Source organism: Chamaea fasciata, unplaced genomic scaffold (genome assembly GCF_029207755.1).
Source record: "Chamaea fasciata isolate MVZ Bird 193981 ecotype frontalis unplaced genomic scaffold, bChaFas1.0.hap1 SCAF_12, whole genome shotgun sequence".
NCBI classification, from domain to species: domain Eukaryota; kingdom Metazoa; phylum Chordata; class Aves; order Passeriformes; family Sylviidae; genus Chamaea; species Chamaea fasciata.
Window position 1 is genome coordinate 19844094 of NW_027094097.1, and position 15057 is coordinate 19859150.

Consider the following 15057-nt stretch of genomic DNA (forward strand, 5'->3'; position numbering starts at 1 on the left):
GGCTCGCTGTGTCTGAGGGCTGTTCACCGGTGCCCTCTTTTACGTTTTTGTCCAGGTCACCGCACGGCAGGGGCGTTTTCCCAGACCTCTCAGGCAGGACACCTGTAGGGCCTTAAACATGCTTGTGACACATTTCATGTCTCTTGTGTATCTCAGCTGCTTTGTTTTCATCTGTTCAAGGTTTCAGTGTGGACCTGGACCAAATGGAGAACCTGCCTCCCAGGCACACCGTGACATTTGAAGTGTGCTTTGAAAGTGCTTGCCGCCCACAGGGTGACGTGGATGTGCTGCTGCCCATCAAGGTACCACAGCTCTTGGGGCAGGCAGCAGGCTGGGCACCGCAGCAGCTGTCACCTGCACCCTCCGCTGAATTCCCTGTCCTTCTCCAGGTAGAAAAAGGCCCCACGTCTCACATCCGCCTCCATGCCGCTGTCGTTGAACTGTCACTCAGACTTTCAAAGAACACTCTGAAGTTCTCGGATACCCTCGTTGGGCAGTGCCAGACTGAGACAGTCCGGCTCTACAACTGGTTCCATGTCCCCTGCACTTGGTTTATTACTGCCATCCAGCCTGTAATGGAGGTAAAGCACGGGCAACATTGAACACGTAACTTCTTGGTTGGGTTTTCTTTGTGTCTCTTGCCCTTTCTACTCCTGTGGCTGCCTGAGCACTTGGGTCTACAGCGTGTTTGAGGAAGCTTCTGAGGGTCAGATCAAGGCTGGTTTGCCTGGACCTGTTCCATTAGCTGATGCTTTGCTTTTCTAGCACCTTCACCCATTCGCCCTCCTCTGAGGACTCTAGTTCCCTCTCTGCCTGCCCTGTCTACAGGTTTTCCCTCCAGCTCTAGGCTATGGGGGCCACGCTTGTTTTGGCTGTGGGTGCTCTCAGCACCGTATCAGTGTCTCAGAGCACTGCAGGAACTGAGGCTCTGTCCTCGCAGACCCAGGAGACCTGACAGGATTTGTTTCTGTGCCCAGAGCAATCAACACAAACGCAGGCCACCAGCCCTACCTCAGAAGAAGCAGGCACTGGAGGATGAGCCCTGTCCCTTTGAAGTGATGCCCTGCAAAGGAACCCTTGATGCAGGAAGCTGGCAGGACTTGAAAATCCGGTTTACACCGAAGGAGGAGGTGAGATTGGCAGGTGTCAGCCCAGGAGGCCGAAAGGAGGGCCTGGTGCCGAGAGTGTGCTCTGAGCTCTGCCTTGGCAGGGAGCTTTCTGCAGGCCCCGTACTCAGCTACTCAGCGTGGCTCAGTTCACCCCACAGAGCATTGCCGTGAGATGTGCTTTGAAATGCCCACAGGGAGCTTGCACAGAGAGCATCGGGGCTCTGTGGCTGCCTCTCGGCACACGGGAGGGATGTGCCCAACTCCCCTCAGCCTCCCCCTTGCCCGGCTGTATTTGCAGCTGCGACACTCGGTGCAGAGCAGCTGCACACTTGCAGAGGATAATCCTGGAATGGTCAGTCTAGGCTCATCCTGCTGCAGAACTGACACACAAAACAGCCACCAGACACCTTCCTGGGCACAGCAGGACAGTCACCTGTAGTGCTGTGCTTCCAGCAGTCCCTGGGGCTCTGGCCTGCCTGCACATTCCCATGCAGCTGGGGATTCAACTTAAAGGATGGAGCGTTCCCAAAAGTAGTTTTCCTGTGGCCGCTGGGTCTTGGAAACTGACGGCCTGTACCGGTATGGACACAAGTGCTTCTGTGCCTGCAGGCAGTCCCAGGGATCTTTTAATTGCTCCAGAGACATAACCATCTTGTGTCTGGCTTTGACCAGAGCCAGACACTGAGCAGAGAAGATGATCCTTATTTCTAGCCGGTGAGAGCTCATTTGCCTCTCTCCTGGAGCTGGCGTTTGCCTGATGCAGCAGTGCCAGGACTGTGTCTGGACACTGTAACCCCGAGGGCCCTTCTCATGAGCACTGCGCTCCTGCATGGCTAGGTGAAAACATCTGACAGTCCATTGTAGATCCATCTGATACCCAAATACCCAGTTACAGTGCACACCAGGATTCCTCCCAGTTACTCAGCCCCAGGCTACTACAGACGCTGTAGTCCCTGGCGTCAGTAAATACCTGGTGGTTTCCATTCACCTTGGAGGGACTGGTAACACCCTGACCTTGGAGAAAGCGTTGTATCTGGGGTCCCGTCACCTGGGACTTCATGGATGAGTTTTCTTCACTTTTCTCTTTTCAGAGGTCTTACAAGAATAAGCTGAAGCTTAAAATTTGTGAGAGCAGCAATTGCTTAATGCTGCACCTGTCAGGACAAGGTCTGGAGCCACGGCTGGAGTTCAGCCCCCCAGCACTAGAGATGGGATGGGTGCTGGTGGACAGCGATGGAGTGCAGGCCACAGTGGTGGTGAAGAACCCATGCAACTTCCCCATTGAGTTTTACTCCCTGGATTTTGATGAGCAGTACCTTGAGGAGGAGAAGGTGAGAAGGCAGGTCTGGTCCCCATGTACATGCTGCCCAAGCTTCACAGCACTCCAGCATTCCCAGGCTTGTGCCAGGGAGATGGAGGCAATCCCCAGGGAAAGCCAACTCTGCTAACATGCTGTGGGAGGACTTCAATAGTTTGTGTTGTTGGGAGGAAGAGAGGAGACAGAAAACGGGTTTGTTGAGCGTGTGTGATGAAAGGCCAGAGAAGGAATCTTGCGGATGGTTTCTCTTCCCTGCGCACACAGATCCTGCGGACGGCAGTGGGGTCTGAGTACCAGAAGAAGTTTTTAATGCCTCCCCGTGCCGTGGGCGAGACGCTGCCCCCAGAGCTGCTGGAGTACTATGAAGCCCAGAAGAGGCTGAATGCACAACAGGAAGAGGTCAAGGCCATGGCAGAGGCTGAGGCTGAGGCTGAGGCCATGGGCAAGACAGAACCAGGTCAGGAAAACAGTGAGGGTTTGGCAGTGTCTGTTTTGACTGTGGTCGCAGCAGGGAGTCCAGCCCATATACCCTGAACTCTGTCACCTTCAGGGAAAGCCCATGCTTTTAAAAACTGCCTGTTCCCCAGCTTGGTGGAGGAACTCTTGGGTGAAGGACTGGGGCATCCTCTACCAACCCTGAGTGTAGCCAAAGCAAGCTCCTATCTGCCTGCCATAGACTGGGGAAATAATCGGGATATTCACAAAGACTAGGATTGGATGAGTTCTTCAGCCAGTAGAACCAGGTCTAATATCACTGGCTCTTTTATATTTGCACTTTCCTAGCAACAAAAGAACAAGCTCATGTTGCTTTCACCAAGTCTCCTTTTCCGGGATCTGAGCAGATTGGGAGGATGATGAGGATCAAAGGTAGGCAGGAGGCTGACCTTTTCTCCTGGTTTTTCACTGCAGCACATCACAGGGCTGTCCCATTCTATCCTGAGGCCACGGTGAAAGCGACTGGGAGTCCTATCTCTCGAGCTGTCATTCGCCACCTGGGCATTGACCAGTCTTCAGAGAGGTGTGAAGCACAGCAGGACAAAGGGATTGTTGTCATTGTCCACGGGCCACCCCTGGCAGGTATGTGAGCTGCAGCCCTGGGCTGCAGGGAGAGGGGCAAGCAGGAGAAATACATCCTGGTGGACCTTGGTGCTTAAGGCAAAGACCTCAGCCGAACAGGAGGTGGAGATGATCCTCCTGGCTCTAGAATTCAGAGCTGGTAACCACGCTCCAGCTGCCTCCCTCATGGCCTCCCCTGGAGGGACACTTGATTTCCCCCTGTTCTTTTAACTTTGAAATCTTGTTGGAGATTTTTCGAGGGCCTGTCCCTGTAATGCCTCATGTGCACGTGTCACCAAGCAGTCCTCCTCTCTCTCTCAGGAAAGACAGAGATAGCGGCGGCCCTGTGTCACCATTACGACGCTGCTCCCTTGTCCCTTGACACCGTGGTGAAAGAGGCCATTGCCAATGATGGCAGCCAGGCAGGGCTCCGTGCCCGGGAGCTTTGCACCGAGGCTGCCATGGAGCTGAAAAGCAAAAACAAAGGTAATGCTGGTGAGGAGAAATGCCAGACCCAGAGCCAGTGCTTGAGAAACCCACCATGACTGTCCACTTCTGCTCACTCAGAGCAGCAGTTTTTCAGTCCTTGGGTCTCTTAGGGAACATGGGTGAAGTGCATCTCTGGCTGGTCTTAAAAAAATAAAAAATCAATTTTAAGGGCTCAGTCGGGGATTCTTTGACATCCCCCTTTGCTTGCCATGCTTGGCACATGTTCATTTTTCTAAGGGTGGTGAAGCATGCCCGTCTCTTTCCCAAATATTTTCTATTTCCTCAAAGCTGAATCAAGCTTGCTTCTCGTGGGCAGCAGGCAGAACTGCTGCCCACTTTACCAAGGAAAAAGCCTTCTGAAGTGGCTCGTTACGCACAAGAGGACTGGCTATGAGTGTAACCTTGCGAACAAGAGGAAGGGAAGGACAGCCTCCCAGAGGAATTTCCAATCAGAGACGTGCTCCAAATGAGCTCTTGTCTCCCGAGATTTACCTGTGCTCACTGTCAGGTTACACAGCTCGTGTATGTTGGGCTGTTCTCCATGTGAGACCAGAGACTTTTAGGAAGCTTACTGGGCAGCTGGTAGCCTGAGCTCTGCAGGGTGAGGCCAGACCTGCCACAGTGCAGGGGGAAGTTTTGCATTGCTCACTTTTGAAGCTGGCTGGGTTGGGAGCTGGCGGAAGGAAAAGGAGTCTGTGTCCCAGCAGGGTTTTCCCACAAGGAGCATTTAGCTTCAGCAGAGACGGCTGGTGCAAGCGGGGCAGGGCTGCAAGTCTCCACATGAGAATGCAGGATGGGTGCAGTGTATGGAAACAATGGTCCTGGAGGACAAATCCTTGGCTTGATCCATGGGGAACTCCTGTGCAAGCAGTGTCACCTGCATGCACAGTTGTTAGGAGGGACGTAGTGCTGGCTTTAAAATCAAGGATGGGATAGCGTGCTGGTAAGAGAAGCAGGGAGGGAGCTGCTTCTGAGTGTTGCCAGTGCCCAGCAGACTGGGGAAGAAGTGCCAGGTTCCTTCCAGGGTCCAAGGCTGTGCCCATTGTGGTGAAAGGTGCCTACTTGCTTTTCAAAGCCCTCCTGAACCATGTGTCCCCTATGCAGCTAAAAAGCGTCAGCACGCCATTCCGGCCAAGAGAAGGCAAGCCTCCCAGGAGAAAACGAACAAGAATTCCAAAGGCAAGAGCGCACCAGCACAAAAGAAGACGGAGCCAGCCAGCACACCCGAGGTAAACACGATCTGCCTGGGTTGGTGCCTGGGACCTTTGCATTGTCTGTGAGATGGGCAGGGGCTGCTTACAGTGGAGGCTCTGTGCCAGCCAGGGCCTGGTATGTGGATCCATTGCACCAGGAGTTTGCAGGCTTGGGTCTCTGCTGGCCAGGGGATGGGTCCTCCAGGACCATCCCCTGGAGCCCCCAGCCTGCACTGCAGGGTTGTTCTAGTCTCCACTAGTGAGGAACCCCAGCTGCAAGCCCAGCAGTGGGAGTTGTTCAGGGCTTTCCAGCGGGGTGTATTTTCCTTACAATGGTCCACATTACAGTTCACAGTTTCCACTGCTCCTGCACCGCAGCAGCTGAACATCACCAGCAGTTGTGGGGAAGAGCTGAACTGCCTGAGCTGTGTGCTGCCCGAGGACCTGCTGGTGGAGATCCTCTGTGAGAGGCTGAAGGTATGTGGGGTGGGGAAAAGGAGACATTCCTGCTCCGGAGAACAGGCAGTGAGGTACAACTCGGAGAGGAGGAGGAGGAGGAGGTCTGTACATGCTCTTGGAGGATCCTGGCCTGTGTGCAGGGAACCTTGGGGGAAGCTGCAGATGCCCTTAGTTGGCAGAGCCTAACGACAGACACAAGCTGCTCTTAGCTAATGCACCTGGAACAAGGACAGCTGGTGCCCTGTGACATCTGGGTTTACTGTCCAGCTGTGAGCCCCCTGTGTGCAATGGCTGACTTACTCTTCCCTGTATTTGCAGCACGAAGATTGCTACAAGGGAGTGGTCTTTGATGGCTTGGAGAGCCTCTTTGCAAGAAGCCTGGAATCTTCTCTGCTCTGTGTACTCACAGCTGTCAAGAATCGCCATTATATCTACGTGGTGCACATGCATCGGGATTATGCTTCTTGGAAAGCCAAGAAGGAAGCTGAAACACAGAGGAAGGAGGATGAAAGACAGAGGGAAGGTGAGATATGTCTGTCCCTCTCAAATCTTCTCTCTCAAGCCCTCAGACTTATCTCTGTGTGTCTGGGTTTGCAGCAGAGCTTGTAAGAAGTGTTTTTATTCATCTTTCCACCTTCTGCCTCTGTAACCACACTCATCTCAGAGTTGCAGGAGACTGGAGGCTTTAAGACACCTTAATCTCTAACGTTAAAGCTTGGGCACAAGTTCAAGCTCTTGTAGCTCAGTGACAAACAACTGTCCTCAGCCCTGGTGCACTTAAGCCAGGAAAAGCGCAGGAACTCACTGCCTGGCCGTAGTTTGGGGGATTGTCTGAGTTTTGGAGCAGGGATATGAGCTCCCCAATGTCTCCTGGTGTGATAGGCTGGGTTGGGAAAAGCTGTGAGTCCTTGCAGCTGACCCAAAGCACCCAGCTGTGCTTGCTGTCACTCATGGTTTCTGCTCTGGTTTGTGCTAAAGAACTGCAGCGGGAAGAAGCTCTTCAGAGGAACAGAGAACGTGCCTTGAGAATGGATGAGGAAGAGTATGACGCCCTCCCTGAGGAGGAGAAAGCTGCCGTGGATAAAATAATACAGGAATTGAACCATATGCGGAGGGAGAGGTGAGTAAGCCTTCCACGGGTTCCTGCTCGGGGTAGTGTCCCCGGAGGGTTTCCCTGCTCCAAGGACTCTGAGCTCAGACGTGTTTGATAGCAAAGGCCAGAAGCAACACAGGGATGGCCACTCTTAGCTGCCTGGCTCCCAAGGGAGGAAGGACCTTCTTCTGCTGAGATAGAACATCTTCTTCTCCATGGTGAGCCCTCCCAGCTTAGATGCTGCCTGCAGGGAGCTGGGCTCTGGGCTTGCCTTGGCACTGCCTGTAGAAGTGTCTTTAAGTCCATGATGTTGATTCACACCTTCTTCATCATCTCCCTTCTTCACCAAAACAGTGGGATTGTGGTATGGGCAGGTGGGGGGCACAGACAAACCCTTGGTTTGGGTCCTGGTGCTGCTACAGTTGAAGTCCTTGCAATGCTGATGTGCCAGGGATCCTTATGTTGGGACACCACCCATGAAAGCTCGTGTCCTTTAGGCACCCCTTCAGCTGCAGCAGGAGACAAGCACAGGAGAAGCTCAAAGAAGGCAGCCCAGCTCAGGACACATAGGAAAAGTGTGGAACTGGGAGGGGAGGCTGCTTAAAGCAAGCCTGTGTATCAGGACTTCTTTCAGCCCAGGCTGAAGTTGATTTCATGCGGAGGAGATGGACAAGGCTGCTTCCAATTGTTTCCATGGCAGAGAACACCAGTTTGCCTTGGTCACAGCTGGGTTCCAGCTGGAAACCTGGCTGACAAGAGCCTGTCTTGCAGGAGAGGAGTTCCTGCAGCCTTTGCTTTCTGACTGATAGGATTATTCTCATTAAGGAGCAGGCTGTGCCCAGGGAGGAGGGGGCTGATTGAGTCGAGAAAGAATGGCAGAAGGGATAAGGAGATGTTAGCAGGTTGTGATCTGGTTTAAACTGGGAAATCAAGAGACGAAGGGAGTTCTCAGGCATCTGTGCAGAGAGCTGGTGGCTCAGCCTTTGGCAAGTGGGCTAGAGGTGTTTGGGTGTGCCTTAAGAGGGAGGTTGCACAGTTAAGACCTTATGATGGCAAGGCTTAGGTTCAGCGGGTCCTGGAGGTCCCCTTCCACCATTCCCCTCCCTTGGGATGTTCCAGGCCTCTGTGGGTTGAGGAAAATTCACAGAAATGGTCTTGCAGTTCTGCCTGGCCTCAGGGTCAAGGAATAAAGTGCAGGGCCAGCCAGGACTAGCGAGCCCAGGTTTCTGGTGGTGACTCTTAGCAATGTTTTCTCTTTTGTTTCCTGAAGGGAGCAGCAGCTGCTGGCTCAAAAGCTTGAGGAGGAGGCAAAAGCCTTAGAGGAGGAAGAGAGACAGAAGGAGGAAGAGAGGCGGAAGGAGAAAGAAAAGCAGAAGAAGGGCAAGCAGCCTACAAAACCAGAGAAGGGGAAAACCAAAGCCCCAGAGACGAAGGAAGCCAAAGCCCCAGAGAGGAAGAAAAGGAAAACCCCTGAGAAGGGAGAAGCCAAAGCCCCAAAGAAGGGAGAGGCCAAAGCCCCAGAGCAGGAGGAAACCAAAGCCCCAGAGCAGGAAGAAACAGAAATCTCAGAGGACCCAGCTGAGATGGAGAAGAACTTGATCCTGAGGTTTCAGATCCATGAGTTTTCACAGCAGAACGTCGCACAGGTTTTCTCCTACTGGGACAGGGTTCAGGGTACCGTGGAGTTACCTGTGATGAAAAATGGAAACAAGGCACTGCCTTCAGCTGAAAACAAAGGTCAGGAGACCAGTAAGCCTCAGGAGAAAGTGGAGAAGAAGAAGCCCGCACAAAAACACAGACGCCAAAGCCATCCTCAGTCACCTCGGCTGAAGACTCAAGGCCAAGTTGCAGGAGAGGCAGTCAGAGTCGGGGTGCCGTGCCTGGACATCCAGTTCACAGATCCAAAGGCCATGTTTACAGAGATCCTGAGCAGTGGGAGGCTGCCAACGGAAGACGAGGTAAAACCCTGCAAGGCTCAGATCTTGAGCTTGCCGTGGTCTTGGGCCCTGGAGCATTGTGTCCTCCCAGGGGATAATGGCACAGAGCCTTTTCCAGGCGCCTGATGATGTTCCATAATGACTCTGTAAGTATCTGTGTGGATGGGGAGGTCATCACCATCCCTCAGATGGGCAGAAAGTGGAAGTGCTCTGTGTACAAGTATCCCATCTGTTCAGAGTTTCCCAGCCTGGAAATCATTATAAACGGTCCCGGGACAGGGCAGCTCATGGTCATTGTTTTTTCAGCTGAGACACTCAGGAGAGATTTCTCTGCTGGTCCTGCTTGTAGCTCTTGCCTCTGCTCTGGAGCCTGCTCACCCCACTGGGCATAACAAAGCATTTGTACTTCATGATTTTGTAAATCAAAAACCCCATTGCCAAAAGCTCGGTGCCTTTAAAGAAGGAATTGTGAGGATGAAGGTGACAGAAGTATAAACAAGATTTTTCTCTTCTGTTTTAGATGCTGAGACATCTGGGACTGCATCCTGAGGGGCCTCCGCTGCCCCCTGCGTTTGTCCTCTCCGTAGTCAACTACCCAGAGGAGCGCTTGGGCTCCGCAGAGCACGTGGAGCTCTTCACCATTGAGGCACCGGGAGGTGCTGCTATGGAAGATGATCTGGTGGGTGCTCCAGTGGTGCTGGCACTGAAGGTGCCAGGGCAGAGGGCAGGCTAGATGAGGGCATGGGGGACAGGTTGGATGGAGAAGGATCGTTGTGGAGAGGGAGTGAAGATGTGGTGGGGCCATGTGTCAGCAGGTCTCCTTTCTGTCAGGTATGGGAAAAAAGAGACAGCTCTGCTGGGGACAGAGCAGTTCTGTAAGACAAGTGGGAGGGAGATCACTTCGAACCAGCAACTCCCCTTGAGGAGACAGTCCTGAGTCTGAGAAGGGGGGTCCCAGGCAAAACAAACACCAATAAGGAAGACCAAGTCCATGGGCATGTGGACTTATTTATTCGTTCTTCCATTGGTTAAAAAACTCCATTTTTGCTTTCCAGGATGGGGATGTCTCAGGGCTCACCTCTCTCTCCCTTTTCTCTCTCCCCTTAGGCCAAGGCCCGAGATGTGAAGGGAAGTTCTGCTGAAGGCCAACCAAAGACGGATAAAGAGGCCAGCAGAGACAGCTCTCTAAAGGACAGCCAGGTCTCCACACAGAGAACAGAACATCTCCGGGATTCCTCCACAACCAGACCCAAAAGTACACTGAAAAGTGCCTCAATCCCCACAGAATTCCTCAGGTGAGCTGCACGGGGGGAGGTGATGCCTCTGCTTCTTGGCCCTCTTGCCAAACAAGGTCCATCGTCCCCAGCTCCACAGCGACCCTGTGCCAGTGCCTCCATGGGATGGCGAGCGCACCCTCCTCGTTTGATTTGCTCCTTAGCAATGTCTGAAGCCTCCTCTTTAATTGCCAGGCTGAAACGGTACCGGTGGATAGTGCCTGCCCACGGTGAGGTGGAACTGAAGGTCCACTTCTCCACCCAAAAGCCATGGAAGTTTGAGCAGACACTGAGGTTTGAGCTGGTGGGCACAAAGCGCCAGTACGAGCTGCCCTGCAGTGTCACCGGCCTGTACCCCAGCATCAGCCAGGACCCACGGTAAGGCTGGCCCCCGGCAGCCTCCCACGCTGCTGCCCCTGAACTCACAGCAGGGCTGCCCCTTGGGGCTTCTGGCCTGGGCACATCGTGCTGCCTGAGGTCGTCCAGCATCTCTTCCTTCCTGTGCTGGGAGCTGGGAAGGCAGGTGGTACCTCAGCCACCAGGAAGGGGTATGGTTTTCTGACTACATTTCCTATTTGGAGCATCTCATAGCTCCTCCTTCTCCGCTTTCTCTGCCCAGGCTGGTGTTTCCACAGTGGAGGAAGACCATGGAGGCAGATGAAATCATCTTCAAAGAATACGTTGAGAGCACAAAGCAATTCCACTTTGGACCGCTGCTGTGTGGGAAATCAAGAGAGTGGTATGTGCTCCCTGCTGGGCCTTGTACTTTCCTGGACACGCTTGGAGAGCCATGCTGTCCTGGTGGCACAATCCAGGGCAGTCCCGGCCAGAGTCCTGGGAGACACGGGTTTGCAGGGCCACGGGTGTGTGAACTTGAGCAGATAAGGGGCACGTGAGCCTTGGAGGAGCTGCTCTGCCTACCCAGTGGGTGCCTTGGTGGCTGCCTCGGTGGCCAGAGCCACATGCTGCTGCCAGTCCAAAGGTGACCTGGGGGCAACTCCTGTCCCCCTCTACATCCCAGTTCAGCCCTTAAGAAAATGAACTTTCTGGTGGTTTTTGAAGTGCTTTGAGCTCTGCAGGTAGCCTGATTGAGCAATTATTCCGTGGACAGTTTTTCAAACCTTTCATTAATCTGTAATTATTAGTAAGATTTTATGGCTGACCTGCCAATGGGTGTCAGGGGGAGCGTAGAGCAGGAATTACATCTTCCTGTAATGACATTGCATCCTCACTGCTGGATGAAGTCCACCTAAACACGTTGTCATTGAAGCTATTGCATATTTCTACTTCTACGGTCACTTCTTAAAAAATAATATTTAACATTAAATTCTTGTCCCCATGGGATCTCTGGAAGACTAGGTCAATTTTGACAACCCAAGGAAATGAAATCGAAATAGTTTAAAATACAGACAATCTTTAGACAGGTTGATGGATGATCTGGGATTTCTGTTTGCCTCTTTAACCCTTTCACTCCAAAGTCATTTCCACACCTGAGAGAAGGGTTATTTTTTATCTTTTGGCATTCCTCTTGGGAATTGATGCTTTATATTTCTTTCTCAGACTTTGAGCTAACCCATGAAATCCAAAGCAGTTGCATGACTTCTATGAAAGAGATCAGCTAAACTCTTTTTCCAAAAGCTTTTCTTTATACCATGCAGGGAAAGAAAGAAGGGGAAAGAACCCATGCGCCTGGTCTCCTGTTATTTTTCTAGGCACCTTTGAATGTACATTGTATTAAAAACCCTTGAAGTGGCCTGAGCATCATCAGGCTTCTGGGGTGGAGGCACCGGGTACAGGGAAAGGCACCAAAGTAAGGCAAGGATGAGCACATGCTCATGCCCCTGACTGGGATCCATTTCCCTCACTTGTTTGTTAGAGCAGGATCTCCCAGCACCGCTTCCTTGGGTGCCCACGGTGCTTTCCTCCATGTGCGGCACAGGCAACAGTTTCCTCTGCAGCCTTTTCCCCTTTTGTGGACAGGTACAAGGCCCAGAACAGTCACAGCAACAAGGAGACTATAAACATCCTCAACAACTCCCCCATGGACGTAGAGGTCCAGTTCACCTTTGAGAAGGACATGAAATCAGATACATTCCTTTTGGACCCTCCCAGCATGACCCTGAGGCCAGCGGAGAAGCGGGTAGGTGAAGGGCAGGTAGAGCAGGCACCGCAGAAGTGCCCAGGGGCTGCTCCTCCTGCTCACACGCAGTGCTCTTTCTATTTCTTTCTGTGGGGCTGGGTGCAGGAGCTGACCATTTGGGCATACCCCAGTTCCCCTGGCTTCCTGGAAGACAGATTGATCTGCTGCATTGCGAAGAACCCGGAGCCAGTGGTCTTCAGCCTGTGCTGCCACGGGGTGCACGTGAAGCTGGACGTCAGCCCCCTGGAGCTGTCCTTTGACAAGCTCCGTCTGCACAGGTCAGTCATCCCACAAGCACTCCAAGACTGGTGACAAAGAGAAAACCTTTGACTCTGGTTTCCAGGGCATGGAGCTGCTCCAAGGGCCGTGGATGGAGCTGCATTCAGTGGTGAGGCTGGTGTGACCATCCAGCATCTGATGCCAGGTGCCTTCCTGTCTCTGCAGGACTGACAGCAGGACCTTGGTCCTGAAAAACGACACCCTACTGCCCATGGCCTGGCAGCTGCGTGGGCTGGATGACCTTGTTGAGGACTTCTCTGTGTCACAAGATAGAGGCATCATTGCTCCCCGCTCAGAATTTGAAGTGACACTGAATTTCAAGGCCAGGCAGATTGGCAGCATTAAAAAGATCCTGCGACTTGAGGTGAGAGGGACTGTGCCCTGCCTGGCAGAGCAGCCGTGCGCTCTTAGGGACAGAGTCGGGAAGAGCTGCACCTGACAGACACAAGGGTGCTGTGACCCCAAATTCTGCCTCTACACAGCGTTTGCCAGAACGTGCAGTGCATCCACATCCCCCCAGATAACCAGACGCTGCATCCTGAGCCTGTACCACAACCACCTTGTCCCTGTCAACGGCTGAAGGTTGTTGTTTGGTTGTACGGACTGCAGCGTGATCTCTACATTCCTCCTGGACTTTGCCTGAACCTTCTGCATGGTGCAACAAACTCTCCCCCTGGGATTTTGTTCCCCATGCTTTAGGGGCTGCATTTCCGAGAGAGTGCTAGGTGGTGGCAGAGGGTTGTCAATGGCACCTGCTCTGAGACACCTCACACTTCTTGTGGTTGTTCTTACATCCCTGTGCCTCTCAAGGATGCTTTAGCAGCATCATTCCCTGCTGTAGGAGTGCAGAGTTGGGCTGATAGGGTTTTTTACTGCAGCTGAATCCCACTGGGGCAGCCCATGAGGTGAACAGGTTAGCAAAGCTTGGGAGTCCACCGACGCTTGTGAAGCCTGGGAGGCCATAGGGGAAGCAGCCAGCAGAGACAAGGACTTAGAGGCTGTCTACCAAAAGAATGATCTGAACAGTGTTTGTTTCTTGCTGCCCCAGGTTTCAGACACAGAAAACATCCTGGGGATTGTTCAGGCTGAAAACATCAAAATCTCTGCAAAGGTCTATGATGTTTCTCTGAGGATCGACATGCCTGAAGGTCAGTGGACGCCTCCCAAACAAAGCAGTCCAGGTGCACTGCATTACCTTGGGGGGCGGGCGACCAAAGCGCATGGGATGGGATGGGATGGGATGGGATGGGATGGGATGGGATGGGATGGGATGGGATGGGATGGGATGGGATGGGATGGGATAGCATGCAAGGATGGCATGGACACATGAAGCACATACCCTGCAAGTGGTGTGGAATAATGCATTGTCAGGGCATTGACAGCCTTAAGTTTCTCCCCTCTGAACTTTGAAGTGTGCAGCTTCATGTGCAGATTGGATTTGGGGGCTTTGAAACAACAGTGATGTGAACAGGCAGTTGGCAACTCCCACGGGCTCAGCACAGCATATAAAGTAATTTCCTTAGCTACTAATCCTGCAGATATTTTGAGTAAGAAGAGAAAGGGCAGACAAATAGCTGGAAAATACTGTCAAGAAGGGAAACTTGCTGGAAAGGGTTTTGTGTCAAGACCTCCACGTAGTTTGTGACCTGGCATGTTCTGCAGCTGACAAATACCATTTCTGACCTGGCTCTGCGTGTTTTCTGCAGGTCCAGATGGAAGCTTGGAATTTGGAACCATTAATGTCCTGGATAAGGTGAAGAAAGTCCTGAGTCTAAAGAACAAAGGGGTATATGACATTGAGTACAGGTGAGTCCAGCTGCCTGGTAGTGAGCATTTCTTCAGATTCCCAGGCCTGCATTCTCCCTCTGTCAATGGCTAGAACCTGTTTTCATGCTGGCTACCTCATGGGAAATACAAAACCTGGACTCTCTAATCTCAACTATTTTACTAGAGAATCCAGCCACAAACCAGCAATTCTTCACAGCTCAGCATGAACCCAAAGGAGAGCCCCAAAAATTTCAGCCACTGAAATGATGACATTCATTGCTTTTCTTTGATGGTCACTTCCTTTCTCTTTCTGAGACTCTGTAAAGAAGTGAATGAAAAATTTTGGTGTCAAGGTTTCATGCCTTAACCTTGTGATTGTCTGCACTCTCTGTCAAGATCCAGGATTCTCTGAGCAGAGCTGAACTCTCCCTTTTTCTTGTTTTTTTTCTGGTCCTATGCAAAGTCCTGGCCGTGCTGGTGGTGCCTGTACTTTTAACTGCAGAGATCTCCATTCCTTCCCTTTCTCCCCAGCTTCACGCTGAAGGGTGCAGGTGCCAGCATGCAAGACTTGGCATCCCACTTCAGCGTTGAGCCTCGGTCAGGCGTGCTGACTGCCTCCCAGCCTGGTGTGAATATTGAGATGCTCTTCCACCCCACAAGTGAAATCTTCCTCAAGAACAAACCCATCCTGTACTGCCAGGTGAGCTGCTTGGGCCAGGCTGTGTTACCACTCGACATTTTGGGAGTGTAAACGGGATAGGTGTCGAATGGAAGGAGTGCTTTAACTGGAGAATCCTCTCTCCTACGTACACAAACAAAGTCTTTCAAAACCATTTGGGAGGCTTCTTAAGTGGAGCTGAGCATCTGACTCTGGAGGCGGTGCTTAAACAGGGAGGGGTAAACTGATGGAGGCCTGGGGTGGAGACTGGGGACTGGGGTAGAG

General features: G+C 52.5%; 1 protein-coding gene across 1 annotated transcript in view; it reads left to right on the plus strand.

Moving 5' to 3' along the window:
* Positions 1-15057, plus strand: part of LOC136296091 (hydrocephalus-inducing protein homolog) — a 72457-nt gene that overhangs the window by 44737 nt on the left and 12663 nt on the right. The window contains exons 30-53 of the mRNA XM_066194914.1: positions 181-302; positions 390-581; positions 978-1130; positions 2201-2440; positions 2692-2884; positions 3337-3504; positions 3805-3969; positions 5077-5201; positions 5478-5642; positions 5943-6147; positions 6603-6744; positions 7988-8024; positions 8061-8153; positions 8226-8675; positions 9175-9333; positions 9762-9949; positions 10124-10306; positions 10548-10667; positions 11909-12068; positions 12174-12346; positions 12513-12711; positions 13396-13495; positions 14054-14153; positions 14646-14814. Of these exons, the coding sequence (XP_066051011.1) occupies positions 181-302; positions 390-581; positions 978-1130; positions 2201-2440; positions 2692-2884; positions 3337-3504; positions 3805-3969; positions 5077-5201; positions 5478-5642; positions 5943-6147; positions 6603-6744; positions 7988-8024; positions 8061-8153; positions 8226-8675; positions 9175-9333; positions 9762-9949; positions 10124-10306; positions 10548-10667; positions 11909-12068; positions 12174-12346; positions 12513-12711; positions 13396-13495; positions 14054-14153; positions 14646-14814 (4001 nt within the window). The remainder of the gene's footprint in view (positions 1-180; positions 303-389; positions 582-977; positions 1131-2200; positions 2441-2691; positions 2885-3336; positions 3505-3804; positions 3970-5076; positions 5202-5477; positions 5643-5942; positions 6148-6602; positions 6745-7987; positions 8025-8060; positions 8154-8225; positions 8676-9174; positions 9334-9761; positions 9950-10123; positions 10307-10547; positions 10668-11908; positions 12069-12173; positions 12347-12512; positions 12712-13395; positions 13496-14053; positions 14154-14645; positions 14815-15057) is intronic.